At 47.0% G+C, this 18,332-nt stretch overlaps 1 protein-coding gene across 1 annotated transcript in view; it reads right to left on the bottom strand.

The window, feature by feature from the left end:
• Window positions 1-18,332, bottom strand: part of bbs9 (Bardet-Biedl syndrome 9) — a 129,594-nt gene that overhangs the window by 97,954 nt on the left and 13,308 nt on the right. The window contains exons 6-13 of the mRNA XM_056601975.1: window positions 14,976-15,150; window positions 11,354-11,438; window positions 10,529-10,712; window positions 7,426-7,555; window positions 3,418-3,599; window positions 2,697-2,773; window positions 1,433-1,486; window positions 1,119-1,221 (exon numbers count right to left, since the gene is read on the bottom strand). Of these exons, the coding sequence (XP_056457950.1) occupies window positions 1,119-1,221; window positions 1,433-1,486; window positions 2,697-2,773; window positions 3,418-3,599; window positions 7,426-7,555; window positions 10,529-10,712; window positions 11,354-11,438; window positions 14,976-15,150 (990 nt within the window). The remainder of the gene's footprint in view (window positions 1-1,118; window positions 1,222-1,432; window positions 1,487-2,696; window positions 2,774-3,417; window positions 3,600-7,425; window positions 7,556-10,528; window positions 10,713-11,353; window positions 11,439-14,975; window positions 15,151-18,332) is intronic.

Below are 18,332 nucleotides of genomic sequence, written 5' to 3'. Positions count from 1 at the left end.
ACACATGAAAAGCCATGTGTGTATATACGTGTGTGTGTTTGTGTGTCTGTTTATAGTATGCCAGCGTGCAGCGGAAATGTCCTGTATTTGTCTTCCCCTTGTGTGAATGTATCTGTGGCTTCTGAATGTGACCGGCTCCACCGCTGGCTAAACTGCCATAAACACTGAGTGTGTTTTTAGTGGTGCCATGACTCACCAGCAGGCTGTGGCTTAGCCCTCCTCATCCTGCTTCTAAACACTCAGCCGCCGTCCCCCTGAGAACCACCACCAGCCCGGAGAGACCCCCGGTCTGAGCTAATCAACCCACCCGCAGCTAGGTAGCTTGCTAGCCAGTGCGCTAACAGGAAGTGGTGGCAACAGGTCTTGTTTACTTCCCCTCGGTATCCCTGATTGCGGATAGTAATCCGTTCACGGCAATATTGTCGTTAATGCGTTTATATGAGACCCGGGCATTTGGATAGCAGGAAACCCTCCCTATGTATATATGTGAAGATCCGATTACCCTCCTCCACAGGGCTGTGTAATGTGGTGTTGGCATAGTGCTTCAGATTGCAGTTTCAGATTTAGTCAGTCCAAAAAACATATTTGTTATAAAGTTCTGTTATACGAGTTATGGATTTACTTAATTGCTTATGTGGCGCCTTCTATAAATGCTTTCCTTGTTTCAGAGCCAAAGACCATGTCCTGCTTCTCTAGAGCAGATCGCCCCCATTTGGCCTCTGCCTGTCCTAAACGCATATACATGTGATGAATGACAGGGGAGATTTAGAGAGAAATCAAGCTGCCCTTAATCAGGCATTACGCTGTTAACATAACCTTTTAAATCAACACTGTGTTGCTTCAAAGACAAACTAGGATCCCATTAGTGTATTTGTATTATTAAAAATGATTACAAACAGCAGCCGATTTGACCTGCTTCAATTGGCTTTTAGCAGAGTTGAGATGCAGAGACATGACAGGCCATGCAGCAGAATGGTTCACAGGAATTAAACATAGCATTATAGGGAGAGGCAGGGAGAAGCAGTTATATTATGAAGGACCGTTCAATCAGCCAATGTGTTGATGGGACATGGATTTAACCGGCCGACCAAACAGAGGACAGTACCTTATCGACTCACCCATTGGTTCCAGCGTGAACTGGTCCTGAGAGACTGCCAGAGGGGGCCGGACGCTGACGGTCAGTTTGGACCCCTGCATCTCACAGCTGGACTTGACCTTCACCTAGAGGGAGAGAGAGAGAGAGAGAGAGAGAGAGAGAGAAAGTAAGAGAGAGAGAGGGAAAGAGGATAAGTTGGAGACAGAGCGAAAGAGGGAAAGTAAGAGAGTGACAGAGGAATAATCAAAAGAGAGACGGAGAGGAAGGGCAGCCCGATGAGGTAATGCGCCGTCAGAGTGGATGTTTGTGAAGTCATCAGTGTGACAAGCTGCTCACCTTGACAGTGACCGATGGGACAGGCAGGTCATCGATGTCCTGAATCAGCGCTTGCTGTAGACACAAGCATTGAAATTCAACATGATGCATCTACACCAGATATGCATATGACTTGTAATGCCGGTGATGTAGTACCTGCATTACAGTTCAACGTAGTTCCGGGGATCCGGGAGTGTGCAAGTGCATGACTCAATAAGTAAGTCCAATTTGGTGTTGAAGGTCAGATATGGTATACTGAATATTGTCGATCATGCATTTATGAATGCAGAAGTTATTCACAGAATCCATGTAGGGCTGGGCGATTCATCGAATTTTGACCGCAATTTCGATTTTAGCGTCAAACTATCAGAAAATTAACATAATCGAGTTTTATAGAAAGGGCAGAACAGCTGAATACATATCTGTATATTATTTTAGATTGGAACATTTTCTTTTTGACCATTTGGTGTATTTTTTAAGGCTTATTTTCAAATTTCTCAGTCACAAAGTTTTTTTTTGGGGTGGGGGGTGGGGGGTGGGGGGTTGGGCTGAAAGGTCGGGAGGAACGGTGCAGATAACTGGGGATGGGGCCGGAGGAGAGACGAGGACTCTCGCACAGGGTCTGTGCTTTTGAACATGAGGGGATTCTTGTGAGGGGTGGGGGTGGTGATTCATGCTATCTGAGCTGGCTTTGGTCAGAAGCTCCACCTTGGAGGTTGTCTCTCCACCATGCCTGTAAGGCTGGATCTGCGCCTCAACGTTTCACTTCATGTTTGAGAGTTGTTCGGGAGAGCATATGTGTTTACAGCATGACGTAATGGTCTCTGTGAGTGTGTGTGCTTGCAGTTGATGCGGTTGTGTATTGCAGGGGTGTGGTGGGGTGAACGGGTGAGTGATTTTTGTGTGGATAATGAGTGTGTGTAAAGTGCATGTGTTTCACAGGCTCATACACAGTGTGTGTGTGTGTGTGTGTGTGTGTGTGTGTGTGTGTGTGTGTGTGTGTGTGTGTGTGTGTGTGTGTGTGTGTGTGTCTCTCAGAGTGTGCACTGGTGTGTGTGGGTGAATGTTTGTGTGTGTGCGCATGCATGTCTTTGAGTATGTGTGTGTGTTTACGTGTGTAAGTGCGTGCGTGTGTGTGTGTGTGTGTGTGTGTGTGTGTGTGTGTGTGTGTGTGTGTGTGTGTGTGTGTGTGTGTGTGTGTGTGTGTGTGTGTGTGTGTGTGTGTGTGTGTGTGTGTGTGTGTGTGTGTGTGTGTGTGTGTGTGTGTGTGTATGTGTGTGTGTACCGAGGGGGTGTCCATGCTGGATGAGACAGTAGTGGTGACGGTCACGGCCTCCTCGGTGTCAGCCTTGGGCAGGATGTCTGAGGACAAACAAAGACTAACATTACTCAGCGTGTCAGCACCACACCTTCCCTAAGGGCTCCCCGTCCAACAGACCAGCACCGCTGGAAGAGGGACCAGGCCTAGATACAAAATAGTGTGCATGTCATATGGTGGACTGCATCTCCACCCGAGCCTTCAACCTCCTCCTGATTGGGACTGCGGTCACACCACAGTGGACCTCCAACCAATTAACCCTGAAGGATCCCTCCCTATTTATGCCTTCTTTAACAATACAGCAGCTCTAATATGCTGTTACCATGGAAACGCTTAATTCTACTGAAGAAACAATGTTTTTGACAGCTGTGCCAATACCAGAATCCATGCGATCCCCACCGATGCTAGGACGATACAATGATGAACAAAAACAATGATGAACAAAAAATTTTTAAAAAGGCTGTACATTTTTTCTGTACTTGTATTTGTTAAGTTCGCATGACCATAATATGTTGTCAGAAACTGTATATCGTAATTTAATTTGAACCTTGAGAAGCTTGACTAAATCAACAGTTCAACTTCAACTCGGGTTTTGAACCCCCAGATTCCCGCAGCACGTCTCCAGCCCTGTAGCAGCCCCGGTCCCAGCCTGAGCTTGGGTTCTGAGCGGGGCTCTGGGGCGTCATACCCTGGCTGCGCGTGGCCTCTCTGATGACCCTCTGCAGGGTCTTCATCTCGGCGTCCAGCTGCTCGTAGTCCACCTCGCGGGCGTCCACCTTGGGCGTGGAGAAGAAGGACGGGTCCGTGCCCAGGTAGGAGCACTGCAGGTGGCCCTCCGAACTCAGGGTCACCAGCACCCCCTTCAGCTCCCTGGGGTGGGGGGGGGGGGGGGGGGGGGGGGGGGGGGGGGGAGGGGAGAGGGAAGAGGGGTGGAGGTGAGAGGAGATGGGGGAGGGGAAGGGAGGAGAGTGGAGGGGAGAGGGGAAGGGAGGAAAGGGGAGAGGAAGGGGAGGAGCGAGGGAGAGGGAAAAAGGGTACAGGTGAGAGGGGAGGGGAGAGGGGAAGGGGAGGGGAGAGGGGAGGGGAGAGGAGCGGGGAGGGGAAAGGAGGGGAGAGGGGAAGGGAGAGGTGGGGGAAAGGGATAGGAGATGAAAGGAGGATGTTTTGATAAAGGTAAATAACCAATAACATGATGACATCACATCATGGACAGCATGCAACAGCTGTTAGGAACACCGGGCGATTTTAATTCATCTTGAAGGAACCCGAGTTAAGGGAATGGTTCTTAACGAACATAAATAAGAGCAATCTGCTTCGATAAATGGTCTCCTCCTGGAAGACACAGTAATGGAGACGTAAGCACGCTCTCTGGCGTCATGGGGTATTCCAGAAGGTTTTATGAATCCCATCTATCTATCAATATGAATCTGTTTGTTCAGTGTTTATTTAAACTTGGCGTGACTTGACGCACCAAGGGTGGCCGTTTCAAACGCCTGATTCCATCAGTGTATAGGATAAGAAGGTAAGATAGATGAGAGATTGTGTGTGTGTGTGTGTATATTAACTGGTTGCAGATGTGTTGTGGTTTCAAGCCAGTGTGGTACACACACACACACACACACACACACACACACGCACACGCACACGCACGCACACGCACACACACACACACACACACACACACACACACACACACACACACACACACACGCACACACAGGTCGACCCCTGCACCTGCACAAGAGGGTGTCCAATAGGGGCGTAAAACAAGATCATGATAGCTTCTCTCTCCATGTCTCTCTCACACAAACACACACGTTCACAGCAACACACAGCTGCACCATCATAATAAAAGGAAGAGACAGAAATAGAGGGTAGAAGGGGAGAGTAAGAGAGAGAGAGAGAGAGAACGAGGGGATTGAAAGAGAGAAAGATTGAGTGGGTGGAAGGAAACAGAGAGGGACAGAGAGAGAGAGCTCCAGAATGAGAGGATGGAAAGAGAGATGGAGAGAGAGAGATCCAGCCCTGACCATAAAGATGATGGAGGGCCCATCAGACAGTGCAGCTGTTTGGATGGACCGCCGGCCCTTTTAGAGCTCAGGCTTCACAGAACCAGGGGTGCACCTCTAGGGGGGGGGGGGGGGGGGGTGGGGAACGTTAGCGGAAAATAAGATGGGCGGGTAGAAAGAATTAAGGGAATATAGAGGGAATGAGATGGAGAAAAAAGGCCGGTACAATCAAAAACTGCCATACAAACACACACACACACACACACACACACACACACACACACACACACACACACACACACACACACACACACACACACACACACACACACACACACACACACACACACACACACACACACACACACACACACAGTATCTTTACGTCATCTCTCTTTTCCTCCTGTCTTTTTCTTGGACTTCATCCGCCTTCTTCATCTCTCTTACTTTCTCTCTTCCTCCCCCCAATCATGCTCTTTCTCTCTATTTCTTCCTCCCTCCCTCTCCATGTCCCCCGCTCTCGTCATCTCCCTCTGTCTCTATCTTACTGTATCAATCTATATCTCTCTGCCCCTCCTCGATCTCCCTCGGTCTCCATGTCCCCCTCTCTACTCCTCCATCTACCCTTTCTCTCTGTTTCCCACCCCATGCCATCACTCTCTCTCTCTTTCGCTCTATATTTCTCCCTTTATCCCTCCATTCCTTCTCTATCCCTCCGTCTCTCTCCATCCGTCCATCTCTCTAGCCCTCTCTGTCCATCTTCCCATCTCTCTCCCCCTCTCTCTCCATCTGTTCATCTCTCTCCCCTCTCTCTCTTTGGGGCATGGTGCAGTTGTTTCTTGATGGCTGTCTCGCCCGTCTCCGCTCCTCCTGAATGACTCTTGACCTCCATCAGCCGCCACAATGCACGAATCTCAGGGCGAGTTCCAAATCAAAGTGTGTCTCTGTTCGCTCTAACACCGCAGCGACGGGGGCTCAGGTAGTCAGCCCAGGGGAGGGAGACAGTGGACTGGCTCTCTGGCTGCAGCCCGTCAAACGTGACGAATGGTGTCTCTCCCCCCATGATTCCCTTCTGCAAATATGTGCTGGTCATACTTGGTTGAGCGATATATCGTGAAAATTAGAAGGCCCTACAAAGCTGAATCAAGTGTCACAGGAGTTGAATTAATTTCAGTAAATGGATCCATATGTGTCTAGCCCAATCTGTTCTACTAAATAAATCGATTAGATGCAGGTTGTGTTCGGACACGGATTAGGCGTGGTGCTTGGACAAGACGGGGACCTGAAAACAACTTTAGGGGAGTTGAAACTGTTTCAGATCTGAATAAACTAATGGAAGGAGAAAGAAATAACCCTATATCGTTGGTCTTACAAAAAACACTCACTTTGTAAGTATTTTAGATTTCTGTCTGTCTGTCTGTCTGTCTGTCTGTCTGTCTGTCTGTCTGTCTGTCTGTCTGTCTGTCTGTCTGTCTGTCTGTCTGTGTGTGTGTCTATGTGTCTGTTTGCTCCCTCTCACACTCCATCATACTGAACAAGATGATGACTATCTTGTGCTTTAGAACAACACGTCGCCACTCGAAACAAAACAAGAGCCAGACACAGTATCTGCTGCATCTAACACACACAAGAAAACACACACACACACACACTCACACACACGCACACAAACAAACACAAAAACACGAACACAGACACACAAACTCTGACACTCACACAAACACAAACAACTATACAGACATGCACACACACGCAAACACACACACACACTAACTAGCTTCATTTTTCAATGTTGTGTTTGTGTTTTAATTGTATAAAATTGCAGTTTGATTGTGGTTGTTTAAAGCTAACCGCTGATTGGCTCCAGCAGACCACACCCTGTCATGCTGTGATTGGCCATCTGGATCAAATCGAACAGTGATTTCCTGGAGAGGATCACAATGGATTTCACAGGCTGATAAAGAGAGTGTGTGTCTTACCATGTGTGTCTTTTCGGAATGTGTGTGTGTGTGTGTGTGTGTGTGTGTGTGTGTGTGTGTGTGTGTGTGTGTGTGTGTGTGTGTGTGTGTGTGTGTGTGTGTTTGTTTAGCTTTAAGTGTTTGACTTTAATGTGGGGATTTCTTGGATTGTCTATGTTGTTCTATCAGTGTGTTGGTGCGTGTGAGTATGTTGTGCTAGGTTTGTGTGTGTATGTGTGAGAGAGAGACACAGCAGGCAGAAGGTTGCTTGTAATTGCTAATATTGAGGGGGAGTGCAAGAGGAATATATTAAGAGGGCAAGAGTGAAACCCAACATATGTAGTAGGTGACCTATGATGATAGCTCCGTATATAGACACACCCATACACACACCCGACCCCCCCAGACACACACCCACACACACACGTCAGAGTATAATCTAAATCCTTCCTTCTTCCTTGGCAGTTCGACCTCATACACAAACAAAAGGTCAAAATACACCTTCCATTTCAGCACCACCTGCCTCAACCCACTGACAAGCCAGAAAAAAACCCATTCAAAAATAAACAGTGAAGGCCAGAGAAATCCTTATTATAGAATCAGGGGGCGAAGGAGCAGTTCAACAGGGTTTGCCTCGGAACTTCTCAGGGCTCCCCCGTGGTCGTGGAGGCAACAGGGAGCCCTCAAACATGGCTTTGATGTTTGTGACTTCACACCCTCTGTACTCACGAGAAGTTGGCCACGCGTACGGCGACGGGGACACTGGCCAGCTGGGCGGCCCACTTCAGGGTCGTGTCCTGGAACACCAGCATCATGTTGTTGTGGTTCCCAAGCAACAGGTTGATGGTGCCCTCCGCCACTACGGGGGATCAGACGAAGGGGAAATAAGAAGAGAAGAAAGGGTGTTACTTTTATCTAATTTGAATGGGACGTTTCGTCCACTTAAAGTGGTGAACGTTGCCCAAATAAAGAAATAGTATCTTGTTTGATTTTACGATCAGTGAGATAGTTGATACCGAGACTTGTCAACATCTAGGGGAATTTACAATGGATTTTGTGACGATAACACATGGCCTAGGTCAAAGGTGAGCGACCTATCTTACAGCATGACTCCGACGATGAGATGAAGGGAACATGTTTCTGTGAGGTAGAACAGGAGGACCAGTCTGTTTTAAGAACGGAGAATTAAGGCCGGTGAGTTCTTACGGGCTGTGAGTTACCTCCTAGGGAGGGGCAACGGGCTCAGATGAGCGTTCTGTTTCAGGGGGTTGTTGTAGGAAAGTAAAACGGCTCTATAAACGGCCGGGTCAGCAGCGAGCAGCTAATAAAACATTCCAACCTCCGAAAAAAAAAAAGATTCCGCTCCCGAGTATAAATGTGTAATTGATATATGTTCCGTTTTTTCGTTCACAAACACACAGACACACACACACAGGTGTCCAATCATTGCCACCAACAGTGTGCGTACCACCAGGGCAGATCTGAGCGGGACCGGCCCCGGTCCACATGAAGGAACGGAGCAACATTAGCAGTGCGTGGGCTTCAAAGTTAAAGTGGAGGAAAACTCTGGGCCCGTAATTATAATCTACCTATATGTGTAATTACCGCGGTAATTATAGCGGCTCCGAACCTTGATTCTAGATTCCCGTTTAGCTCGGGCCCTGCCTCTCTTTCTCTGTCCTCTCTCTCCATCACCTTTCCTCACCTCCTCTTTTGCCAAGAGCTTCACCGCTCTCTACTCCTGCACGCTGCGTCTGTTTTTCTACTCTCCGTCCCAGGAAACATTCTTCATCTTTTCATCATTCACACATCGAATTCCCTCCCTCTCTCAAATTCAACCCAAATCTCAACCCTTGTTCAGTGTAATGTCTGATACTGCGCACACTTTGGGAAATTTTACTCCACCGCGTTGTGATCCACTTAGCATCCAGCATTTAAAATGTCACATTAGGGTAAACATTAGGGCCAACCGTTAGACTGCAGCACAGTTTATTGATTATGGCAGCAACGATAAACGTAATCAAATCACATTCTTTCACTCTGTGCTCACTCTGTCTGTCGGGTAGGGCAGGAATCGACCCTGCACCAGACCCACATGTGGGGTCCATTCTCAGCCCAGCAGAAACAATGTGTGTGTGTGTGTGTGTGTGTGTGTGTGTGTGTGTGTGTGTGTGTGTGTGTGTGTGTGTGTGTGTGTGTGTGTGTGTGTGTGTGTGTGTGTGTGTGTGTGTGTGTGTGTGTGTGTGTGTGTGTGTTTGTGTATGTGTGTGTCTACCTCGGGGAATGATTATACAGATGCTCAATCTTAAACTAAATAAAGAACATTCAAAACACACACACACACACACACACGCCCACAGGAAGACAGAGGGAGCCGAATCCCCAGAGGGAGAGCGAGTGAAAAAACAGAGCAGGAGGAGAGAGAGAGGAACAGAAATCATCAGGGAAGACATAAAATAGGAGATAAAAAGCGAAAGGCATAGCTATACGGTATGGTGGGAAAGATAGAGAGAGAGCGAGAGGGGAGAGAGAGTGACATTGATATACTGCATGGTGAGAGAAGGAGAAAGGAGGTTAGGAGGGCGCAGGTCCAGCGGACACAGCTGTGCGCTGGAGGGCCGGGAGAAAGGTAGAAATCACCCAGGACAGCTGTATAATCTCCTGCTCCTCAACGCCACAGACACCAAAACACCCTCCACCCCTCATTCCATTTATAATTCCTCTCTAATTCCTCTCTCTCTCTCTCTCTCTCTCTCTCTCTCTCTCTCTCTCTCTCTCTCTCTCTCTCTCTGACACGCGGCCGTGGTCTCCAGATCAGAGCGCAGCAGCAGGTGTTTCTTCTTTCTGTTCGTGAGCAGCCTCGGCTAATAAAATCGCATCTGTGTTACTTTGAGTGTGTGAGTGTGCCCTAAGTGTTTCATTATACGTGTGTGTCTTCTCACGACTCCTATTCTAATTTTCTAATTGACTACAATCACGCAGCAATTTCAGATAAACAGACGTTAATTGTTGAATAATGCACAAATCTGTGTGTGTATGCGTTTGTGTCTGTGTGAGTGTGCGTGTGCGCGCATGTGTGTGTGTGTGCGTGTGTCTGTATATGTGTGTGTGTGTGTGTGTGTGTGTGTGTGTGTGTGTGTGTGTGTGTGTGTGTGTGTGTGTGTGTGTGTATTTGTGTGTGTGTATGTGTGAGTGTGCACGTTGGTGTATGTGTGAGTGTGTCTGTCTGTCTGTATGTGTGAGCGGCGTGTGTGTGTGTGTGTGTGTGAGTCCAGACCATGTGTTGGGAGTTTGGATTCAGGTTTGTCTCTCTGGTCTCGTGTGTTTCTTAGGGGTCATGCAACCGAATGTCTGCGCTGATGGTGAATGTGTTTACGTGATTTAGGATGGAAACCACCGGCTCACGCTGATCGCTAGGGGTTGGAGGACGGTCAGATCTGAGTCGGATCCGTTCAAATAATGGAACTAATGGAAACACAGATGTGGTGGCGGTACGGAGGTGTCACAGTGAGGCTGCTGTGTGATGTTTATCCAAGGATCCCCGTTAGCTGAAACACTTTAGTCAGCTAGCAGTCGTTGGATCCACATTAACACATGACACACACAAATAATAGTATAATGAATAACGGGATGATCGAAGGAAATGTGGATTACTAACACAACTGGTATATTAATCCACAAAGGTATGTCTCTATATATGGGCGTTCCATGCTGGACTGCAAAAGAAGGAGAGTGTGTGTGTATGCGTGTATGCATGCGTGCGTGCGTGCGTGCGTGTCTGTGTATGTGTGTGTGACTCTGGGGGGGAGAGGGCTGGGAAGGCGAGGCTCACCTGAGGCGTAGGGCAGGAAACAGCTGGGGTTGTACTCCAGCTTCTTCATGAAGCGGATCTGCCCGTTGTCGCGGAAACAGTAGAGGTTCCTCTCTCCGAGGACGCAGATGGAGGAGGAGGCGTGGGATAAGGAGGGAATGCAGAGGTCCAGGGCCGCTTCGCCCAGGACCACCGTCCAGTCAGGCTGGAGGACACACAAACACACACACACAAATTTGCTTTGTCTGTGCGTGCTATCGGATTTTATTCCCTACTATATTTTATTTGTGTTTATTGATTGCAGCTCTTCCTCCACCTCTGTGCTTTGGTTAATGCATCCCACTCTCTATTGATTCTATTGACTCTCGGTGTTTCCATTATTCTAATCCACTGTCCAATTCGCTCCTTAATTCAATTTGTTAGCAATAATAATTTTTATTGTGCACCTTCAAATCGCTTAGTAAACTTGCGCAACACAAGTCAAGTTTATTGGTATTATAATTAATGGCAATAATTACAAACCGCTGTGACCTTTGACAGTTACACAAAAACGTAATTGTGATTCAGACATTACAAGAGTTCAACTCAGTTCTAGTGTTACGCTGCCCTTGTAAGTGGCCTGTAGATAACAGAGTTGTGGTTACGGCTGAGATCCTAGTGTAAATGTCTTCTGGGGATGTGGAACATGTAAGCACAGGGTCACAGAAAGGCTGATCCCCTTCCCTCCCTCCTCACAGCTCATTCACTCAGTTCCTGGCATCCGACCAATCAGATAACACTTCATAGCTAATTTAGGAGCCCGTTTGCCGTGAAAGGGAAACGAGGGACACTTGATTGGAGGCTCACCGTCAGTCTCTTCCCCCCTGTCTTCAGAGGAAGCTCTGCATCCTGCCGGCTCTCCGCGTCTGTGGCCACAGCCAGCGTCTCGTACCTGGGACACGCACACACACACAAAGTCGGCAACACACACTTAATCTGGGCATGTAACATTCTAGCAGAATGTAAAAATAGATAAAGATGGCTGGGAGAGTCAAAGACTCCGACCTCCAGACTATCATGATCTTATTTCTTCCTTTTTCATGGAAAACGTGTGACGTCAGTGTAAAAGCCGTATGGAACATAGGATGTCATTGATACGCCTACTTAGTTAGTCTTCAATGTGGTCATCCTCCAGTAAAACACATGTTCACCAGTACAGCAAAACGCATTGTTAGGGCATTCTGAATAAAACATTGTGCTGACTTGAAAATGTTACCGTGCCATCATTCTGAACCTTCACTAAAAGTTCTACATCATCTGATTTACCCCCATAAAAGGAAAAAAGTAAAGTCCTTCAGATGTTTAACCGTGAACCGTCATTCTATAAAATCTTTACATTTTACATGAAACCCAGCTTTACAGAATAGCTAAATATTTTCTCCGCAATTGACTGACCTAGGGCAGGCTGACTGAGCACGTGAGCGCGTTTTAACTGCACATGTAAACGAAGACACACATTTCAACAAAGGCGATCTGCCCATACCCAGACCGTACGACACACTAGGTAAAACCCCACTGAGCAACTCTTGGCCCCACTCTGAGGCATCTAAGGGGGGCCTTTATCCCAGGTGCCCCTGGTGTTACAACCCTTTTGCCCCCTTAACGGTCCAAAACCCGCGTGGGAACTTGCACCTGTAAACCCAGCGTGTGACATTTCTGTTTCCCTTAGCTCAAATACCCAAAGCAGCCAGGACAGCGCCAGCAACTTTCTGGAACCCAGGACAGGTTGCAGGAGTTTGGCATCGGGCCGCCCTGCGGTGCACCCGAGTCCACACGGTCGGAGCTTCTCTCTGCATTAATATTAATCCGATCCATGTACAAGGGGGTGTCTTTTCCCCTGATTGAGAGCGTGTGTCAGGTCCCAGCGGAGACTAATGACGTGGGGCTGCTCCCCTGACAGGTGGACCCGCTAAGTAATAAAGTGTTTAGGCTGATCCCTGGTCAGTTGATGCTGGCGTGTTCACCCTGAGGACATTTCCCGTAAAAGGGTTGGCAGTTACCGTAGACTGGCGGGAACTGATCTCTCTCTCTGTCTCTCTACCTCCCTCCCTCTCTCTCTCTCTCTCCATCTATTTCTCTCTCTCTCTCTACCCCCCTCTCTCTCTCTCTCTCTCTCTCTCTCTCTCTCTCTCTCTCTCTCTCTCTCTCTCTCTCTCTCTCTCTCTCTCTCTCTCTCTCTCTCTCTCTCTCTCTCTCTCTCTCTCTCTCTCTCTCTCTCTCTCTCTCTCTCTCTCTTCTCTCTCTCTCTCTCTCTCTCTCTCTCTCTCTCTCTCTCTCTCTCTCTCTCTCTCTCTCGACATGACACAGAACTTTGCTGGTCCAAACATTAAATCCGTGATTTATTATTACCTTAAGTTGGCTCCCTTAATCGGGCCATCCATCATACTTTCTAATTTAATTTACAGTTCAATTAAATTAGGCTGAGTCCCACTTTTAATATTCCCGCTTTATAATGGCTGAATGCAGCCTATTTTTCATCTCCTATAATCTCACATGCTTTCAGAGTCGGTGATGTCAACTAAGGACCTTGGACACTGCACTGTACTGTGTGTGTCCCTGTGTAAACGCTCTGAGGACCTTTTGGGTTGAGCTCTCCCTACTTGGTGACAGACAGATGAGGTATTCATTACTTATACTTGATAAATATTTAAAGTTTCAGTGTGCCACATTTGGATATATAGGAACTTCATGCTATGATCACAACCCCTGCAGTGAAACAAAAACCTTTAGAGCAGTTCGTAACATATTTCTGCTATTTATGTTTTTCTTAGTTTATTGCTGGTTGCACCATATTCCAGGTTGTAACAGGTTCTGGTTTAATCAATTCCTGGTTGTAATCAATTCCTTGTTGCGATTTATTCCTAGAAATTGATCCTGGCCTTATTGGAGGTTGCAATAAATTCTTGATTCTTAGATGATTCTTTGTCACTGATGTCTTGATGTAGCCGATGTCTGGTCGTAACTTAATGTAACTGATGTCTGGTTGTAACTTATTGTAACTGATGTCTGGTTGTTACTGGTGTCTGGTTAGAACTGATGTCTAGTACCAACACATCTGGTTGCAACTGATGTCTGGTTGTAACTTATTGTAACTGATATCTGGTTATAACTTATTGTAACCGATGTCTGGTTGTTACTGGTGTCTGGTTAGAACTGATGTCTGGTACCAACACATTTCTGGTTGCAATTTATGTCTGGTTGCAACTTATTGTAACTGATGTCTGGTTGTAGCTGATTGTAACTGGTGTCTGGTTGTTACTGGTGTCTGGTAAGAACTGATGTCTGGTACCAACACATTTCTGGTTGTAACTGATGCCTGGGTGAAGGGACAGATGTTGTAACAGCAGCCCAGTGAAGAAGTTCTTCCACAAGGCTTGTCCTTGTGTGAATGAGTGCAGCGACAGGTCTAATTATACTAAAACAACACTCATAATAACTATGGCTGTCGCTGCTTTGCACCTCTTCGTTAGATATTCTGCTAATGATGTCCTTGTGTAGCATGAATGGACAAAGAATGAGTGTGTGGGAGAAAGAGAAAGACAGGAAAATAGAGGAAAAGAGAGGAAGAGAGAGAAAGAGGGAAAGAGAAAGAGAGATTGAAAACCACAGGAAACTGATTATTCATCTACATGCCTACCATATGGGCAGACCACAAATGTCTTTCTCACGCGCACACACACACACACACACACACACACACACACACACACACACACACACACACACACACACACACACACACACACACACACACACACACACACACACACACACACACAAGCTTTGAAATGGGAATCAGAAATATCTGTCATCATGGGAGATTGAGTCGGAGGAAACACTCATTTATATGAAAGAGGATCTACCGGTGAAACACACACAACCACACACACACATACACACGTTATACAAACTCATGCACATATATACACAGACATACACCACCGTTATACAAGCCCCAGCACACATGCACACACGTTGCACAAACACACACAAACACACGCGTACAGTATACGGCAAATCAAGCTCTCATTCATAAAGGCAGGAGACAGGCCAGCAGGGCAAATAAACTGAGCTAGCAGAACGAGGACTTCAGCCCATAGATTATAAATACATAATATACAGATATAATACACCTCTCAGGCAGAAACATTTTGGACAAATCAGTCCTATGAACCACTCCTTGTATTTTCTCTGAGTGTGTTTATGTATGTGTGTGAGAGGAGAGCGGGAGAGAGAGAGAGAGAGAGAGAGAGAGAGCGAGAGAGAGAGAGAGAGAGAGAGAGAGAGAGAGAGAGAGAGAGAGAGAGAGAGAGAGAGAGAGAGAGAGAGAGAGAGAGAGAGAGAGAGAGAGAGTGCATGTGTGAAAGAATGCGCTAAACAGAGACAGAGTGAACGCACGCATTTATACATGTGTGTAACAGTGACCCACCTGTAGCTCTCCAGCTGCCTGGTAGAGGAGACGGTGAGGAAGTTGTCGGTTCGAGGGCAGTAGGCCAGTGGGCCAGGCAGCAGAAAGCCAGGGAGAAACCGGCCGAAAGAGTAGCTCTCCTGCTCGAAGAACATCAACATACCGTCCATAGACTGGATACACACAGAGTGGTGGCCTGGAAAGAGAGGAGAGAGGGAGAGAGAGAGATAGAGAGAGAGGGAGAGATAGAGAGGAAGAGTGAGAGATCAATTTTAAATGAAAGATTGATTCCGTTTTTTTATCTCAAGTTACTTCCATTGGATTTTATGTAATTAAGGAGCAGGTAGAGTTTAGGCATCTTGTCGATCTGAGATTTACTATTATCTCCCAATAAGCTGATTTGCGCACGCATCTGACTAAATGGTAAATTGTTAATACGTTGAACCAATGACCCGACCATCATTCAAACTTCAGACCATTGTCTGCCGATGGTTTGAAGTTGGACGTTGAAAAACGTCCCTTCAACAAACCCAAGCAAGAAATACAAAATTATAACTTAAACTAATTAAACTTCATCCAAATAAAACTTTGAGCACGTCTGAACACATCTTGGTGGTGGTGAAAATGAACATTCCCCCAACACGGTGTTTCTGCAGCCATAATGACTGTGTGCTTCATCTTGGGTTTCCTGCAGCCCGGTGGCTTTCTCCTGGTTCTGCTTTATTTCAGGGCGCAGTTGAAGGACAACAGCAGGCCATTCCCGAGCTTCGATCTGATATCCACATTAACACCTAGCAGCACACACCTTGGTCAACCATGTGTTTGTGTGTGTGTGTGTGGGGGGGTTTGTGTGCATCTGGAAATTCCTGCTGCATAAACACGCACACACAAACACACCCACGCACAACCTCGGCTGTTAAGCAGCAGGGCTGTGTCGGTAGAGCACTATAATTAGGCCTCGCTGCGCTATTAAAACTCCCGCTGGCATCAAGCAGAGGTCAAAGAGACAGCCACCTACAGTCCACACACACAAACACACACATGCTAACACACTCACACATCATGCTTAGTGTGTGTGTGTGTGTGTGTGTGTGTGTGTGTGTGTGTGTGTGTGTGTGTGTGTGTGTGTGTGTGTGTGTGTGTGTGTGTGTGTGTGTGTGTGTGTGTGTGATTTGCGTGTGTGTAAATTGGAGATGTGTAAGTAAACCATCTAATTTGTACACTTTGATTTCATTTACGGTCTTTAAATAGTAATTTTGCAGCAACAGCGGCGCCAAATACAACCCTGTCAATAGACTAGAGTATAAACTAGAGTTCACTATAGACTGAGACCTATAGTTCACTATAGACTGAGACCTAGAGTTCACGACCAATAGACTGAGAGCTAGAGGTCACTATAGACTGAGAACTAGCGTTCACAATAGACTGAGTTCACGACCAATAAACTGAAGGCTAGAGTTCACTATAGAGTGAGACTTATAGTTCACTACAGCCTGAGACCTATAGTTCACTATTGACTGAGACCTTGAGTTCATGACCAATAGACTGAGACCTAGAGTTCACTATAGACTGAGACCTGGAGTTCACTATAGACTGAGACCTGGAGTTCACTATAGACTGGGACCTTGAGTTCACTATAGACTGAGACCTAGAGTTCACTATAGACTGAGACCTGGAGTTCACTATAGACTGAGACCTAGAGTTCACTATAGACTGAGACATGGAATTCAATATAGACTGGGACCTTGAGTTCACTATAGACTGAGACCTAGAGTTCACTATAGACTGAGACCTGGAGTTCACTATAGACTGAGACCTAGAGTTCACTATAGACTGAGTTCACGACCAATAAACTGAGGGCTAGAGTTCACTATAGAGTGAGACCTATAGTTCACTATAGCCTGAGACCTATAATTCACTATTGCCTGAGACCTTGAGTTCATGACCAATAGACTGAGACCTAGAGTTCACAATAGACTGAGACCTGGAGTTCACTATAGACTGAAACCTGGAGTTCACTATAGACTGAGACCTAGAGTTCACTATAGACTGAGACCTGGAGTTCACTAGACTGGGACCTTGAGTTCACTCTAGACTGAGACCTAGAGTTCACTTTAGACTGAGACCTTGAGTTCACTATAGACTGAGACCTAGAGTTCACTATAGACTGAGACCTGGAGTTCACTATAGACTGAGACCTAGAGTTCACTATAGACTGAGACCTGGAGTTCACTATTGACTGAAACCTTGAGTTCACTATAGACTGAGACCTTGAGTTCACTATAGACTGGGACCTTGAGTTCATTATAGACTGAGACCTGGAGTTCACTATAGACTGGGACCTTGAGTTCACTATAGACTGAGACCTAGAGTTCACTATACACTGAGACCTAGAGTTCACTATAGACTGGGACCTTGAGTTCACTATAGACTGAGACCTAGAGTTCACTATTGACTGAGACCTTGAGTTCACTATAGACTGAGACCTAGAGTTCACTTTAGACTGAGACCTAGAGTTCATTATAGACTGAGGCCTAGAGTTCACGAACAATAGACTGAGACAGAGAGGTCACTAGCAATAGACTCTGACGTAGAACTCACTACCAAAGGAGTGAGACCGAGAGCACACTTCCGATAGGAAGCGTGTTCTGAATTATGCACCAACAGCCTACAGTTTCAGGTGAGGAGGAAAACATGGGATTCCTGGAGGATGTGTCAAACTGGCTTTTGTGTGGCTATACGCATTTGTGTGTATATGCATTACAATCAAATACTAGTGGGAGCACCAGGATAATCAGACGGTACCCTCTAGCCTCGGGTGAGGTGTTTCTGACTAAATATGATGGAGAAGTACTTGGAGAGGAAGCCGAGCTGACCCTTTTCCATCTTCAGCGTGCTATTAACAATGTTTTGACTTCAGGGTATAAATAGTGCAGGGCCCAAGGGAGCGTGGACGGACCTCACGGATGGCCTCTCACGCACACACGTATAGTCATCCGGACACCCTTTCTTTTTTTTGTATTCTCAAGGAGCATGCAAGCGTTTCATCCGTCAGAGACAGGTCGGGCCTCACCCCCCCCCCCCCCCCCCCCCCCCCCCCCAACACCAGACCTTGAAGCTCGCTCTCCTCCGCCTGCGGGGGTATTTTTAGACTAGAATAGGACGGGGCAGGGGTGACGTTCCAGCGATGGCTTGCTGCTGCTGCTGCTGCTTCTGTTGGCGTGGAACAGCTTCACCGGGGCCGCAAACACAAACACTACCTGCCACTTTTCAGGGGGCCGGGGTTTCCCAGGCACGGTGGAAGGAATGCAAGGGTTGTGAGCGGTCAGACTGCGGCGGTTTAATAAAAGTATCCCCCTGTTTCCCTAACACACACAC

The sequence above is a fragment of the Gadus chalcogrammus genome, chromosome 11 (assembly GCF_026213295.1).
Source record: "Gadus chalcogrammus isolate NIFS_2021 chromosome 11, NIFS_Gcha_1.0, whole genome shotgun sequence".
Classification (NCBI taxonomy): Eukaryota; Metazoa; Chordata; class Actinopteri; order Gadiformes; family Gadidae; genus Gadus; species Gadus chalcogrammus.
Note: the sequence above shows the minus strand (reverse complement) of the source record. Positions and strands in the feature narration are given on the sequence as shown.